This window comes from Marmota monax, unplaced genomic scaffold, assembly GCF_021218885.2.
Source record: "Marmota monax isolate L192 unplaced genomic scaffold, Marmota_monax_Labrador192_F-V1.1 WCK01_AAM20220418_F8-fsc01035, whole genome shotgun sequence".
Taxonomy (NCBI): domain Eukaryota; kingdom Metazoa; phylum Chordata; class Mammalia; order Rodentia; family Sciuridae; genus Marmota; species Marmota monax.
In genome coordinates this window covers 7642-23922 of record NW_026693246.1, presented here as the reverse complement: position 1 = coordinate 23922, position 16281 = coordinate 7642, and the positions used below count along the sequence as shown (strand labels likewise).

At 37.9% G+C, this 16281-nt stretch overlaps 1 protein-coding gene across 1 annotated transcript; it reads right to left on the bottom strand.

Annotated features, from left to right (window-relative positions):
- Positions 1-635: 635 nt before the first annotated feature.
- Positions 636-5872, bottom strand: LOC124100791 (uncharacterized). Its single transcript, XM_046456400.2, is given in 4 exon segments — positions 636-1800; positions 1838-4844; positions 4847-5332; positions 5414-5872. Coding segments are annotated over 4 exon segments (5103 nt in total). The 5' UTR covers positions 5859-5872.
- Positions 5873-16281: the final 10409 nt, after the last annotated feature.

The following is a 16281-nucleotide window of genomic DNA, read 5'->3' as shown; positions in this document are numbered from 1 at the left end:
ATTTAAATCTTATGATGAACCATAAACCATAGTCATATCCATGTACATAGAACCTCATTTCCCAGGACATTCCTGACACCCATGACTGAGGGTGTCCTTTACCTTTGGGTGTAAAAGTTATATTTAGAGGGTTACATAGAACTCCTGTTTTGCACTTGGTTGTCTTATATCCATCTGCATGACAGTCACGGGGGTTTAACTTGGTGTCATTCCGTCCTACCCGAATTAGACTATCAGGGGAGTTCAGTTTCCAATAAACAGTCCCTGTTTGTTCACATCCCCACGTATTGCAATATAAATCATTTTGTCCCCCACATGATCGTGCCTGCTTGCGACTTCAGAAGTCCGCAGGACAGACATAGAAATCCAACTCAGCCAGTTTGCATCGAGCCATTGGGGTACTGCAACCTCCATATTTTTGTTCTATTGCGCTTGTGGGGCAGTTCCTAGCAAAATATGGGATTTGGTTGGGATTTTCTACATCTAGGATATCCCAATCGCCCATGGCAAGCTGACAAATGTCTGGATGAAGGGATGGCCACCAAGTCCATAAGGGAGCTGTATGTGAGATGGACCATACGACCTGTCCAGTAGGATTTATAATTTGCCATTGCTGCTGAACAGGTTGATGGGGATTAGGACTGCTGATGGTCAAGGGGAGGGTCCATAGCCCTATCCATATGGCGAATACGCAGTTCGAATGGGTTACCAGTCTTTTCCAGTTTCCAGCCGGAGTCCGGACAGGGCGCAGGCTTCAGATGGGAGGCATGGATCCAGGAAGCGATCCCATCCACCTTCACCGCTGTAGGTGTTATAAGCAGCACCTGGTATGGTCCCTTCCAGCGGGGTTCCAGGGAGGACACCTGATGCCGTCTCATGTAGACAAAATCTCCCACTTGATATCGATGTGGGGTTCCCTTGTCTCTGGGCTGATAAGCAGTGGCCAACTGTTTCCACAGGTATCGCTGGGTTTGTTCAAGGGCTTTGAGTCTGTCAAGCAAGGGGGTGTGAAAGGAATCATTAAGTCTCAGAGTTGGGGTTAAGTCCCTTACTGGAGGAGGGGCGCCATAGAGAATTTCATAAGGGGTGAGGTTACACAAAGAGGCGGAGGGGATATTTCTTGCACGAAACAGTGCATAAGGTAGGAGCATAGTCCAATCTTTTATGCTGGTCTCCAAGCTTAATTTCGTTAAGGTCTCTTTGATGGTTCTATTCATCCTTTCTACCTGTCCTGAGCTCTGGGGTCTATAAGCACAATGTAACTTCCAATTAATCCCCAGGGTCCTCGCCAATCCCTGACTTACCTGGGCCACGAACGCCGGTCCGTTATCGGACCCTATTACCTTAGGCAGGCCGAACCTTGGAAAAATGTCTTCTAGGATCTTTTGGACCACCATCTGAGCCGTTTCTTTCTTCGTGGGGAAGGCTTCAAACCATCCTGAAAAAGTATCTACAAAGACTAGGAGATATTTAAGTCCATACCTTGCTGGCTTAATTTCAGTAAAGTCCACTTCCCAGAATTGTCCTGGTCTGGTTCCTCGTAAGCGCTTCCCTGCAGGAAGCTTGGATGGGTAAGCATTAACTAATTGGCAGACTTGACAAGCTCTAGTCACCTGCTCAGCTATTTCTTTCCTCTGTGAGTCAGTCAATAATAAGTCCTTTCTTCAGTCCTTTAAGAGTGCCTGTAACTTCTTTGAGCCTAAGTGGGTGTACCTCTTTGACATAAAGTTGGGCTTTTTGAAATTGTAAACTTGGCTCTGTAGGGTCCCAGAGTTCTGTATCTGTCTCCTCAGATGATAAGTTGCCTGAATGTTCCGGTGCAGCCAAGTCTCCTTATTGTTGCTCCCCCGGTGTGGAAAAAGTTAACAGGGTCACTCCGTTTAGGGCTGCCAATTTAGCTTCCTCATCTGCCCTTCTGTTTCCAACTGCCACGGGGTTGTTCCCCTTCTGGTGCCCTGGACAGTGCACTATAGCTAGTTCCTTAGGGCCCTGCACTGCCGAGAGAAGGTGGAGGATCTCATCTTTGTTCTTTATTTCTTTTCTGGTGGAGGTTAATAGCCCCCTTTGTTGGTAAATAGCCCCATGCACATGAGCAGTGGCAAATGCATAGCAGCTATCAGTGTATATGGTGGCCATTTTGCCTGTTGCTAGTTCCAGTGCTTTCGTAAGGGCAATCAGTTCTGCTTTTTGAGCTGATGTCCCTTCTGGGAGATTAGAGGACCAGATGACATTAGTTTCGCTAACTACTGCTGCTCCAGCCCGCCACTTACCGTCTTGGAGGAAGCTGCTGCCATCCGTAAACCATAGGACTTCAGGGCGAGGCAGTGGCTGATCCTTCAAGTCTCGTCGTACACTGGTTTCCTCTGCCAGTATGTGTTGACAATCATGAGCAATGGGTCCTGATGATTCTTCTGGCAGCAGTGTAGCCGGGTTGAGTGGAGCAGGGGGTCCCAGCGTTATTCTGTCTTTGTCAAGCAAGAGGCTCTGGTAGTGGGTTATTCTGGAGTTTGATAGCCACCTGTCTGGAGGCTGACGGATGATGCTCTCCAGGGCATGGGGGGCTATAATGGTTAGCTTCTGCCCCAATGTTAATTTATCAGCATCCTTTATTAGAAGGGCTGCCGCTGCTATAGCTCTTAGGCAATGGGGCCACCCGCTAGCCACTGGGTCCAGTTTTTTTGATAAGTATGCTACTGGCCTTTTCCAAGGTCCCAAAGTCTGAGTGAGCACTCCCCATGCTATTTCTTTCTTTTCCTCGATGTAGAGAGTAAAGGGTTTTTCTACATCTGGGAGTGCTAAGGCCGGAGCAGATAGCAGCGCCTTTTTGATATTATCAAAGGCTTGTTGGTGCTCAGGGGTCCATTGGAACTGGGCATCCCCCTTTATCAGCGGGTATAAAGGGGCAGCCAGAGACGCGAACCCAGGAATCCATAACCTGCAAAAGCCGGCAGTCCCAAGAAACTCTCTGAGTTGTCTCTTATTAGATGGGGGCAGTATCTGCACAATGGTTTGTTTTCTGGGCTCAGTGAGCCATAGTTTGCCACCCCTAAGAGAATAACCCAGGAAGATTACTTCTTGCTGGCAAATTTGGTCCTTTTTGGCAGAAGCCCTATATCCAAGCTGAGCAAGCTCGGATAATAGTGCTTGGGTCCCAGACTCACAGTTCTCCTTGGTGTCGGCTGCCAGTAACAGATCATCCACATATTGGAGTAGGATGACTTCGGGGTGTGCAGTTCTGAAGTCGTTGAGGTCCCTGTGGAGGGCTTCATCAATGAGAGTGGGGGAGTTTTTGAACCCCTGTGGGAGTCTAGTCCAGGTTAGTTGGCCAGATGTTCCTGTTTCTGGGTCTACCCACTCGAAAGCAAACAGCAACTGACTGTCCTTATGTAGGGGCAAGCAGAAGTAAGCATCTTTTAAGTCCAGCACAGTGTACCATTCCCGCTCCAGATTCAGAGTGCTAAGCAAATTATATGGATTGGGTACTGTGGGGTGAATGTCCTGCACTCTGTTGTTGATCTCTCTTAGGTCTTGAACAGGACGGTAGTCCCCAGTCCCTGGCTATCTTACTGGCAGCAGGGGGGTATTCCAGGCTGATTGACAGGGCCTTAGGACCCCAAGAGCCAGGTATTTCTGAATATGGGGCCTTATCCCATCCTTAGCTTCTTTGCTTAGAGGATATTGTTTAACACTGATTGGAGAGGCAGAGGCTTTCAATTCTACTACTATTGGAGGTTGTTTTATGGCTAGACCTAACCCAGCAGTTTCTGCCCAGGCATTAGGATAAGCTTTTATCCATTTCTGGGGTAGTTTGCCTGTTTGATCAGTCCTAGGAGGCGTGAAGAGTTGATGTTCATCTTCTACTGACATAGTCAAAGCCGTGACCATGGGAGTTTTTACTGAAGGATTTAGAAACTCCACTTGGGGACCATCAGGGTTAAAGGTTATTCTAGCCCGGAGTTTGGTAAGCAGATCCCTGCCCATCAATGGGGCCGGGCATTCTGGGATTACTAGGAAAGAGTGGTGGACTTTTCCCTTTCCTAGGTCCATAGTCCTCTTAGTTGTCCAAGCCCGATATCTACTGCCATTAGCCCCTTGAACCAGGGACCTTTTATTTGATAGGGGGCCCAGTGGGGTCTTAAGGGCTGAGTATACTGCTCCTGTATCCACTTCAAAGTTCACTGGGGTCCCCTCCACTTCAAATGTTACCCTGAGCTCGGGGAGGGGATCCGAGCCCCGACTTTCCTAGTCCTCTTCTAGAGTCAGCACGGTGGGCTGGCGCGGCTGCTTCTTTTTGGGGCACTCTTTGGCCCAGTGTCCTTTTTCTTTACAGTAGGCACATTGGTCTGAGGCCAGGGGCAGCTTTTGGCGTGGGCCCAGGTATCCCTTCCTGTCTCCCTGCTTTTTAACTTCTGGCCTATTTGCTGCTGTGACCAGGACCATAGCCAATGCTTTAGTCTGCCTTTTGCTCCTTTCATCCTCCTTTTGTTCCCTTTCCTTCTCTCTCCTCTGTTCCCTCTCTTCCTCAGTTTCTCTCTTATAATATACTTTCTCAGCTTCTCTGACTAAATCTCTTAAGGTCATATCTTGTAATCCATCTAGACGTTGTAACTTTCTCTTAATATCTAAGGCAGCCTGCCTGATAAAGGCCATTGCAACAGATGCCTTTTGGTCCTCTGCCTGAGGATCAAAAGGAGTATATCTCCTATATGTTTCCATAATTCTCTCCAGAAACATAGAGGGAGACTCATTAGGCCCTTGGATAATCTCTCTTACCTTGGCCAAATTAGTCGGCCGTCTGGCGGCCGCTTGGAGACCCGCTATTAGAGCCCGGCGATAAGTGGGCTACCTTCAAAGGTGTTGGGGTCCCAGTTGGGTCGGTTTAAGGGGAAGCCAGCTTCAATGATGTTGGGAAGTTGGGTTGGTCGCCCATCTGGTCCGAGAATATTCTTTCTGGCTTCCAAGAGGATTCTCTCTTGTTCCTCTGTCGTGAAGAGAGTCCCCAGGAGTTGTTGGCAGTCATCCCAAGTGGGCTGGTGCGTAAACATCAGCGACTCAACTAAACCTGTGAGTTGGGTGGGGTCCTCAGAAAAAGGGGGATTGTTATTTTTCCAGTTATATAGATCTGAGGAGGAGAAAGGACAGTATTGGTTGGCTTGCATTTCCCCTCCATGGCCATCATCTATCATGGGCCCGTAGGGACGGAGAGGAAGCATCACAGGGGCTTCTATTATTCATCATCGGCGGGTTCCTTTAGCTGGCCCAGCTTCCTCCAGGGGAGGAGGGGCTGATGCTGCTAGTGCAGGGAAGTCCTCTGGAGGGCTCGGGTCTGGCCCAATTGCCTCCAGTGGCAGAGAGGCTGAGTCAGCGACGGGAGGGTCATCTGGAGTGTGTTGGGGGTTGGGGAGTGAGGGTAGAGGATAAGGAGGGGGAGGAGAGTCCAGTAAAGTTAAATCTTGTGACTCAGGGAGAATGGAGGGAAGAGGGGGAGGATGGGGAGGAGCAGAGGGTTTGAGTGATAGGATTGTGGGGGAAGGGGTCGGAGTGGGGGCAGGGACAAGGAAAGGCTTCACCCATGTGGGAGGAGATTCACAGAGGTCCTGCCAGGTTAAGATATATGGCTGTTGATCTGAGTGGCCACGTGGCCCCGGCTGAAAGACAATATCTCTGACTTTTCGGATGAGAGGGAAGTAGAAGGATCCTTCTGGGGTCCATCTGACTCCGAGGGTGGGCCATTCTGAAGTACAGAGAGTCTGCCAGGTCCTGCGTTTTACTGAAAAAGAAAGATTCTGGGCCCTTGAGCGGACATCAGTCCAATGATCAAGGGTTAGGGACAGAGGCATGGAAGTGCTTTGTCCCATAATGGGGGATACTCAAACAGGGACAGTGACAACACAAACGTGACACAGACAAAGACAAACAGTAAACGTTTAACACGAGTCCAAGATAAAGATTAGAACTGAGTAACTGGCAAAACCTGATGGGCTAGACCAGATATCTCAGCTGGGGGCTCCAGATGAAAACGTCCGGCGAATGTTGGAGAAAAAGACCACCAAGAGACCGCCTCGTGCAACAGCAAAGGGTTTATTGGGGGTCCAGCATACTGGGGCTCAGAGCTCACTTCAGAAGAGCAGAGAACAAAGAGCCCTGAGAACCACTTGAGCAGAGTTTATATACATTCTTTAGAGAGGGCAGGGGCTTTACATACATCATAGCCTCCTTTAGCAAATCATCATATACTGCGGGAAAATCAAATAACAACTCCAAAACATGATTAGCACATTCATTGGCGGGAACAGGTCGGGTGGGGGTGATTGGTTAGTACTAAGATAGGTATATATTTAATCTGATTGGTTGAAGCCCTGAGATGTGTACGTGCTGAGCTGCACGGTTTCTGGGAAGGGGTGATTTAGTAACTAGGTGGTCAGGGGAAGATTTCCACACACATCTAACAGGCAGTTCCGGGAATTGTCTTAACTGCCACAGGAATTTCAGGCTCTGAGTGCAGCTTGGAAACTTTTACAAAACCTGGTCCTTTACATTTTAACTTCAATTTCTTTATCCTTTCAATTTAATAAATATCAACATCTTTCCCACTCCCATTAATTGTAGTTGGTTTCATTAATTTATTCTCCCTCAGCTCTGTATTTGGTATTTGCCATGTAATGTAGAAGTGACTTTTCTGAAGTTTTATGATAAATCTGTACGTACAAATACATGTAATACGCTAGATGCTATTTAATAGAAGTGGTAATAGAACAATCAAGGATATATTTGTGGGTAGGGTCTTAAAATAAATGTTTGCAATACTTGTCACTACATACTTCTGATACATAAATTTAGGTAAAGCATTTGAGGTTTGGAGATTCTGATTATAAAATAATAACAACAACTATGGACATTCATGTTTCTATTCCATTTTTCATGACATGAGATGAAATATAAAATACAGTTCAGGGCATCCACATTAAATTCTTTAAAGCAAGGAGAGCTATTAGTAGCTGTTTCAATAATAAGAAGAAAATACTCCAGAATTTTATTATAAACACTATAAATACTTTTCATTAATATGTACTTCACTTTTTCTCATTCTCTTAATTCATACAATCAACATTTCTCTTTATTGCATTTGTGGATTGAAAGAGAACAATGTGTGGAAAAGAAAGCAGGACTATCTGTGCAATTATGAGATGAAACCATCAAATGGATTCTTCTTCTTCTTCTTTTTTTTTTTTTTTTTTTGGAGTAATGCAAGTCACTGGTGAAGTGGCTAAGAGATTATGGGAACAGATGCTGAAATAAGAAACATCTTGCATTATTTCATTTAGAGGAAGCAGCATAAACACCACCATAAAATAAAGTACTTGGTGCACTCAGAAAAGTCTGTCATTATCAGATAAATGCCTTTTTTATTACAAGCAGGAAGAACACAGATGGCATGGTGGGCTCATTTTGGTATTTATTAAACTAAGTTTATTGAAGAGCAGGTAGGTAACTGAGTATTTTCAGGATATGTTCAATGCCTTAGAAATGTAATGAGATCTTTCTCAGAAAGGCTTGTCAGGACTCATGTGACATTGTCATTGATTATGAAAATGTTTGATGAAAAAGCATTTTTTTTCTCTACCAAATATCATAAGAGTCAGCATGGCTAAAATACTTTGACATTTTTGAATGTGAGAAATATCAGGAAAGGCTGAAGAATCTGTTTCCCTCACTATTCCTTTGTGCTTACTAAAGTAAATAAATAAATACACAAAAAAGGACAAGAGCATGGATTTACAATTTTCAGACCCAAATTTCACTTTTATACTAAGGCATAAGCTGAATGAGAACTAATTCTAGCTCGAAGCCTGCTAATTTAACTGAGTTCTTTGCCTCCATTTTATTTGCATTTGAAAAAAGAATTTCTGCCTTTACAATGAAAGCAAGTCTGTGGAGCAAAGGATAAGTCCCATATCTTTCTAGCTTGTCATTGTTCCAGAATTTCTGTGACAAATTTCCCCGTTAAAAAAAAAAATAAGATTATCTCCTTTATTTTCTTCACATTTTACTTATGTGTTTCTCTCAAGATATTGTATGATCTTATGCTTAATTGTAGCAAGTTTTTATAATATATCTAAACAATTCCATTATTCTTTTTTATCTAAAAATATATATAATGAAATACCATTGTGAAAATAAATAGCCAGGAATAAATAAATAAATATATATTTACATATATATTTGTTTATATATGTAAATATGTATAAATATATATAGTATTTAATATATATTGTATATAATGTATATAAAATTTAATCTGGACTGTTTCAGAGTTTTAATCCATGAGGTAATCTATTTCTATCCTGGGGAAAATAAAGCAATAGTTTATAAAAATGCACCGTCGAGTATAAGAATGGTTGAATAAATAAATCACAAATGTGTTTTGGTTTGAAATTTTTTAAGATAATTGCCTCTGTTCCCTATTTCCCTGAAGTGAATGTACACAGTCAAAAGCAGATGCTACAGTTTATACTCTTGGGGTCTGACGTGTAGTAGTAGTCACCACCAAAAATTATTGCTAAAATGCATATCAGTGAACATGTGTGATACAGATAAACCTGCATAATTAATTATCATGGGTTTAGTGATTATCTTTCAGCCAAAAGTAATATATAGTGTCTTGTATATTAATGCTTAAATCTGATATGATATAAATTCAACTTCTTCTGATCTGTTTATCAAATCAAAAGCATTATTTTCATATCACATTTTGAATGCATGCAGCTACTCTCTTTATTTAATACATTTGTTGAGCAAGAATATAATTTCAAAAGAATTATACCATGATATAAGGTTGCGATTGTGATTGCTTTTTAAAAGTCATAGTGTCTTCCTCAATACATAGTAAAGGACCCATAGCTTTTTCCAATGATGATAACAAAGATTTTGATGAAGGAATGTGTATTTTAAAACATCTGTTCTTTGGTAGAAGGTATGCTCTGCTAGGCAGGGCTTTAGTCCATTGCTAATTCAAATTCCCCATGTAGTGACTATGTTTAGAAATGCATGGCCATGAAAAATGATTTAGTATCATTCTGGTATCTGCCTTCCCTGGTGCTTATGTAGTTGCAACTCTAACTGTTCATTCTTTTGTAAGAGTTGGAGTAATTATTTGTAGAAGAAAGTAATTCTCTAGATTTATTTAATAAACCAATTAGCAGATTACCTAGAGAACTTAGTAGCTAATAACAAGGAGCACTGAAGAGGTTGGAATGTATTGCACAATTTTTCATTAAAGTAAAGCTACAGTGGGAAGTTTTACTCAAAGTATGCCAAATATTTAAAAAATCAAAATTAAATTAAATAATTATAAAATAAAGTAAAAGAACACTAAAGAAAATTAGGAAAGCAAAGACAAAAGTTATCAACCCAAATCTTATTTTCAAAACTGCCAAATGACATATTTTTCATTTGGACTCAAAGTTTGTATTGAAATAAATTTTTAAGCATTATTTCACTACCTAGCTTCATAGCCCTGAGAACCATAACTTACATTATATATGTATAATATTACACATATTATATCATATATAATGTTTTATATATATAATAGATACAAAGATAATCTGATCACTTATATTTTCACTCATTTCTACTGTGTATGTGTACATCAAAAATGTATTCTTGTGAAACTCTACATGTCCTGTGCTCCTAGTTTTCTTGAGAAAAATTCCTGTAATGATTTTTCCTTTACTATTTAAAAATGATTTTGAGTTCATTGAAAACTAATTGAGATTACAAGAAATAATACAGACACTCAATAAGCCCTTTATTCTGTTTCCTTAGTTATAACATCTCACAGAAGCAGGATAAGGAATTTGAAACAGTCATGACATCTACAGCATCACCATGGGATACCTTATACTGCCCACTAATAATCGTACCCCCTTTCCAATTTCCTATCAACCCCTGGCAGCCCCTTAGTCTTCTCTCCATTCCTATAATTTTGTGGCTTCATAAAATTTATATAAATAAAATCATACAGTATGTATAACATACTAAAATCAATCAACATAATATGCCATGTTAATGAAATGACAGTTTAAAAACGCCCCCACATGATCATGACTATTGTAGATCAAGCATTTGACAAGATCCAATACACTTTCATGAAAAAGCAAAAGCAACCTAAAAATAGGAAAAATAATCTCATGATTTCATTTATACTAATAATTTCATTTGTTGAGCAATTGTAAATTGTAATACAGTCTTAACTGGGGTGGCTATGTATTCATTGCTAGTGCTTACCTTTTATTCAGCAACTTTCATGAACTCACTGATTAGCTGTAGAAGATTTTTTTTTTGTAGATTTTCCTGAGTTTTGTATTAAGTCATAAGCAGATTGGGACATTTTTATTTCCTCCTTTATTATATGCAAGCCTTTTTTTTTTTGTCTTAGATCTTTGTGGCACTTGTATAACCATGTTGAATTAAAGACATGAGAACAGATAACCTTGCCTGGTTCCTGAGAAAGCATTGTTTTCACCATGAAGCATAACATTAACTGCAGGTATTTTATTATACTGTAGGTATATATTCTCTACCAACTGGTATCATTCCACTCTATATTTTGAAATTTTTTTTCATAAGTGTATTTTGAAATTTGCCAAATGTTTTTCTGATCTGATCTTTATTATACTGTGATTTTATAATCCTGCTAATATGGAGGAATGCATGCTTGATTTTCAAATGTTGAACCAGCCACCACATGAACCTCACTTGCTCATGATGTAAGTCTTTGTATGTAAAGGTGAATTCTGTTTGCTAGAATGTGTTAAGAATTATGACGTTTATTTTAAGAGGGAAGGCATTTCTTTAGTACTGGCTTTTTCTGATTTTCATGTCAGCATATTACTAGCTTCCTAAAATGAATTTAGAAGTATTTCTTGCTCTATTTTCTCTGAGATTGTGAAGAACTGATGCTAGTTCTTTTAACTTTGTCTAGAATTGTCCAGTGAAATCATCTGGGCCTGGAGATATTTTTCTTGGTAGTTTTTATTTTAAATTTAATTTATGTAATTTAGAGCTATTCAAATGATCTCTTTCATATTTAGTTATGATAGTTTATATTTTTCTAAAAACTGACTTATTTCATCTAGGTTGTCAAATTTATGCATGTTTATAGGATTCTGTTATTATCCTTCTGATGTTTGCAAGGTCTATAATTATACCCACTGTTGCATTTCTGATATTGGTGATTTATGTCTTCTATCTTCTTTCTGTCATATATTTTGAAATTCTCTGTTATGACTATATGCATTCAGTATTGTTATATGTACTTGGAATGATTCTTTTATCATTGTATAATATCCTGCTTTATCTATGGTAATTTTTCTGCTCTGAAATGTATTTATTCAATATTAAAATAGTCATTCCTGACTCTCTTTTGATTAATGTCTATAAGATATATCTTTTTCCATACATTCATTTCAGACTGACAGTATCATTACATTCAAAGTTATTTTCTCATAGTCAGCATAAACTTGGGTCATGATTTTTAATTTACTCTATCCATCCCTTTTAATTGGTATAGACAGTTCATTTAAATTTCATGTAATTATTGATATTCTAGAGTTTACTTTTGCCCTCTGTTGTCTCTGTTCTTTCTTTTTCTGTTTTAATTTGGCCTGTGGGTTACTTGTACATTTGAAGGATTCTGTTTTGATTTTTTATAGTGTTTTGATTTTTATAGTGTTTTAATTTTTTTGAATACCTTTTTAATGGTTGCTCTAAATATTGATATGTAATCCATAACAGTAGACAGTGTCACCTAGTGTCACCATTTTATCAGTGTGAGTGAAGCATAGAAATTTTTCCTCCCTTTACATCACATAATAATTGTCTTAATATTTTTACTACATGGATGTAGAATGGCAAGATTGTTGCCATTTTTGCTTCAACTGTCAATTATTTGGAAGATTGAGGAGCAGGAAAGGTACTGTGTGTATTTGCATTTTTGCTTGCTGAGCCCTTTTATCCCTTAAGATGTTCCAGGATTCTATGTTTTAAACCACCTCCTCTCTGCTGAGAGAGCTTCTTTAAGCATTCTTTTACTATAGGTCTGTTCGGGATAGGTTCTCAGTTTTATCTGAGAATTTCTTAATTGGCTATACATTCTGAAAGATATTTTCATTGAATATAAGATTCTCTGACCATTCTTTCCTTTTAGCACTTGAATAATGCTGTACCCTTTCTTTTATTCTCTAGGACATCTGATGTCCTAGAGAACATGATCCATTCTCATTTACCACTATAGGTCAAGTGTCATGTCTCTCATTGCTTTCGATGTTTTCTTGGTCCTTAGTTTTCAGAAGTTTGACAGTGACACAACTTGATGTAGATTTATTTGTTTTTATCCTATTCAGTTTTCCTGGCTTCTAGAAATGAACTTCTCTTACCAAATTTGGAAGTTTTCAGCTCATTCCCTAACTCCTGTCCTCCCAGAACTTCTACAGCATGAATTTAGATAATTTTCTGAAGTCCCATAAGCCACTGAGATTGTGTTATTTTAATTCAATTTTCTCTCCATTGTTTACACTGTTATTTTGTTCTATCTACCAGTTATGATTTTTTCCTCTGCCCCTTCTATTCTACAATTCAATCTAATTGGTTTTTTTGTTTTTTAAAATTTTCAGCTATTTTATTTTCAGTTCAGTTTTTAAATTTCCATTTGGTTTTCTTTATACCTTCTTTTTCTTTTCCAGAATTTTTTTGAGAGTCCCTATTTTTTTTTATTTTGTTTTATAAGAGGGTTTATAATTTCTCATTGAAGTATTTTTATGATGGCTGTTTTTCAATCTTTGTCATGTTTCAAAAACTCTGTCATGTTGTTATTGCTATCTATTGATTATATATATGTATAAACACACACACACACATATATATATATATATATATATATATATATATATATATATATATATATATATATATATATATATAATTTTTAAGACCATCTTCATTCCTGGTGTAAAATAGCTTTATAATAGAAACCTGACTATTTTGAATATTATGTTAGAAGACTCAAGATTTTTTTTAAAAATCTTATTTTTCAGCTTTCATTTAAAAATGTAGTATAGTAATTGTCATGCAGTGTAGTATAGTGAATGTTGCATAATGCAACACTGACATTGCCTCAGCAGGAGGGAGTAGGTGTTAGCTTGTTACTATTAGGCGGTGGAGAAGTCCCAGGTCTACCCTCGCTTCTAATGACCATCAGGTGAGCATGGCTGCTCATTCCACTGCCCACCGCTGGTACCACCTTGGCTGGGATTGATAGGAGTGCCTTGTTAATGCTCCCCAGGTGACTTCTGCTTACAACATGGGAAGAAGGTAGTCCAGTTAGACTACTGGCCCCATTAAAACTCCTATCTCTCTACAAGGGCTCCTTTGAATCTTCCCAGCGAAGTGCAGGAGGGATGTCTCAGTACTCTGAATGGGGTGGAAATGTAGACTCTTCATATAGTTTCTTCTGACACCGTTAGGGGTGGTGGTGGCACTATGGTTTTTATGTCTTCCAGCAGAAATGAACGTCTAGCTCCTTCCTCTGCCATCTGACACCACTCCTGCAGGTTAGACAGGTCTTCCATTATAGTCAAGTAGTAGGGAACAAAACCCAGTCTACTCACTACAATGTCAGATCTTGAAGTTTCTTAATTGGTTAGAATTCTTCTTTCAATCATCTTATGTGTGTATTATATATAACCTTCATGTTTTCTGGTTGTACTGACTCAAAAGAATAAGGGGAAACACTTCTAGCCTACCTTCTCAGAGTAGAAATTCTTAATTTCCATCTTTCATTTAGATGCTCATAATTATATGCCTTAAGTATTCTTTGTTAGTTTTTCTTGTGATTAATGGATAAAAGCTATTTACCTCCAGTTTTTTTTATGCTTAATTAAAATGTTTGAGGTTCCTTTTCTTTTCCTAATACTCTTTTACTCATTCAGTTATTTAATCTAGCTGTTTATTATCCTGTTGCCTGGAGAAATCAGCAAAATTGAAATTTTCCCAAACTCTCAATCATCTAATTGCTTTTAATTCTTCTACCTGGGTGTATTCCCAGATATTAAATTGCTATAGTGGGTTTTTATACAGACTATTTTGTTATAGAGATCTATCATCTTTATATAGATTGATCTAGTATTTTTCTGTTATTTTTCCAATAGCATGCTATAAAAATTTGTTTTGAATTGCCATTCATACTTTTAGATTTATTGTTTTATAAAATACAAATAATAATTGTGTTCATATCCAAAACTAATTCTGGAACTTTTTAAAATCTAAATTTATATCTATAAATTGTTGAAAGGAGTAAAATATAGTAAGAAACATACTTTGTTTTTATTGCCACAATCTTCTTTCAAATTTCTTGTAGAGATTAATTTTTAATCTAAACATCTTGCAGTAGTTTTTTGAGATAGTACAAACCTGTTACTTGTGCTATGGTAAATGGACTCTCTTTATTGTCCCTTCCTGCTGTGTATTGAGGGTGAGAGGACAATGTCTGAGGTGTATATATGTTACTCAAAAATAATGATAAATCTGATTCTTCTGAAAACTCATTTCTTGTTTTATCAAAATGTTAATTCCCTCCTGGTAATTTGAAAGGTTTGCATTCTTTTGTATTACTGCATTTGTAAGGAAAGATATCTAGAAATTATCTTCGGATATAATGATGGGGACAGTTTTTAGGTTGCCACTTTTTTAAGAAAGAATTATTTGATTCCCATTTTATACCATTTCTAATATGGAGGAACTAAAATAGATGTACAGACATGGCTCAGCTGGGGCTTGAACCAGCAGGCATTTGACATTCAATTCCATGTTTTAACCAACTTACCTTATTGACCACTTCTAACATATTCTGCAATTTATTAATGGAAACCTTTTATTAAAATATAATTATGACTCCAAATAAATTTAATTGATGCTGATGCATTATTTTTAACATTTACTGACAAGATCTATTTGTGAAAATTATAGACTACTTTATCTGTCTTTGGGGCAGGAGTTAGAGTAGAAAATAGGACATAAAAATACTTTAAAAAAACACATATATTTTTAATGGAAAAGTCATCTTCAGCTTGTAATTAGTTTTATATTTCACTGATAAATAAAATTAGGAGCTTTTGATATGTTTCTAGGCTTTGGAAATGTTACAGTCTATTACATTAGAGTCTATATCACAACCTCACCATGGCCTTACTGTGCCACAGCTATTCTTGTGAAAACCCTATGCAGCCTTTGTAGAGGAACTGATCCCTCAGGGTAATTTACTCTTTGATAGAGAGTCAGGCATCCCAACAGTGACCATGATACAGAGTCATTTATTTATTTGTGTAAGATATTGTGTTGATTCACATTTGATAACAGCCACATTCCCCTTTTAAGTCACAAATACAGCTTAGGGCTTTGAATTAGGATATAATTGAATTTCATTCCACTCAGAATAAAGAAAAAACAAGTTTTTTGTTTTTTTTTATCATCTTCATGGTATTTAAGAGAGTATTTTCGAATATCTTTTTTTTTTTTCACCTTTGAGTGCTCTGCCTTTTGATGGGAGATTGATTTCCAGCTCTCGGCCTAAAATAGCCTCAAGAGCTTGCTTTTTGTGCATTATGGCCATAAAAAACAAAGCCCATACCTATTGAGGAATATTTCCAGACCCATTTCTACCAACATTCTTCCAACTGTCACACTATTTAATCAGATTCTTTCCAATATGTGTCGACTTTGTCAGTTCCAGAGGGATTTCATATTTCTCACATTTTCACTTTTTTTATTTTTTTGCAGGTACAAAAATATTTTTAAACATATAAATGTGTATGTATATACAATATGTGTGTATATATATATTATATATATAATATATATAATATATATATATATAGTTGTTGTTGTAATTGTGCAATTTCATCTAAAAGTCTGTAGCAACAGAATTTATACTTTAGTATATAATGTCATTTAGCCAGAACAAAATAATCCACTATACTTTTGTTGCATTTATTTTCATGAGTGACAATTTTGAAAACATAATTGACATAAAAAGTAATATCTTGCCACATGGTATTAGAATAGTTTTAAAAATTATTATGATATTAATATAGAAATTATAAGAAATGTATAAGAAGGAAATTGAGTGTAGATTAAATTTTATATGAGAATTTTATACACAAAAAGGTAGTAACAATGACTTTAGCAAAATTATTTAATGATGCTGTGATGTTTAGAAAATAG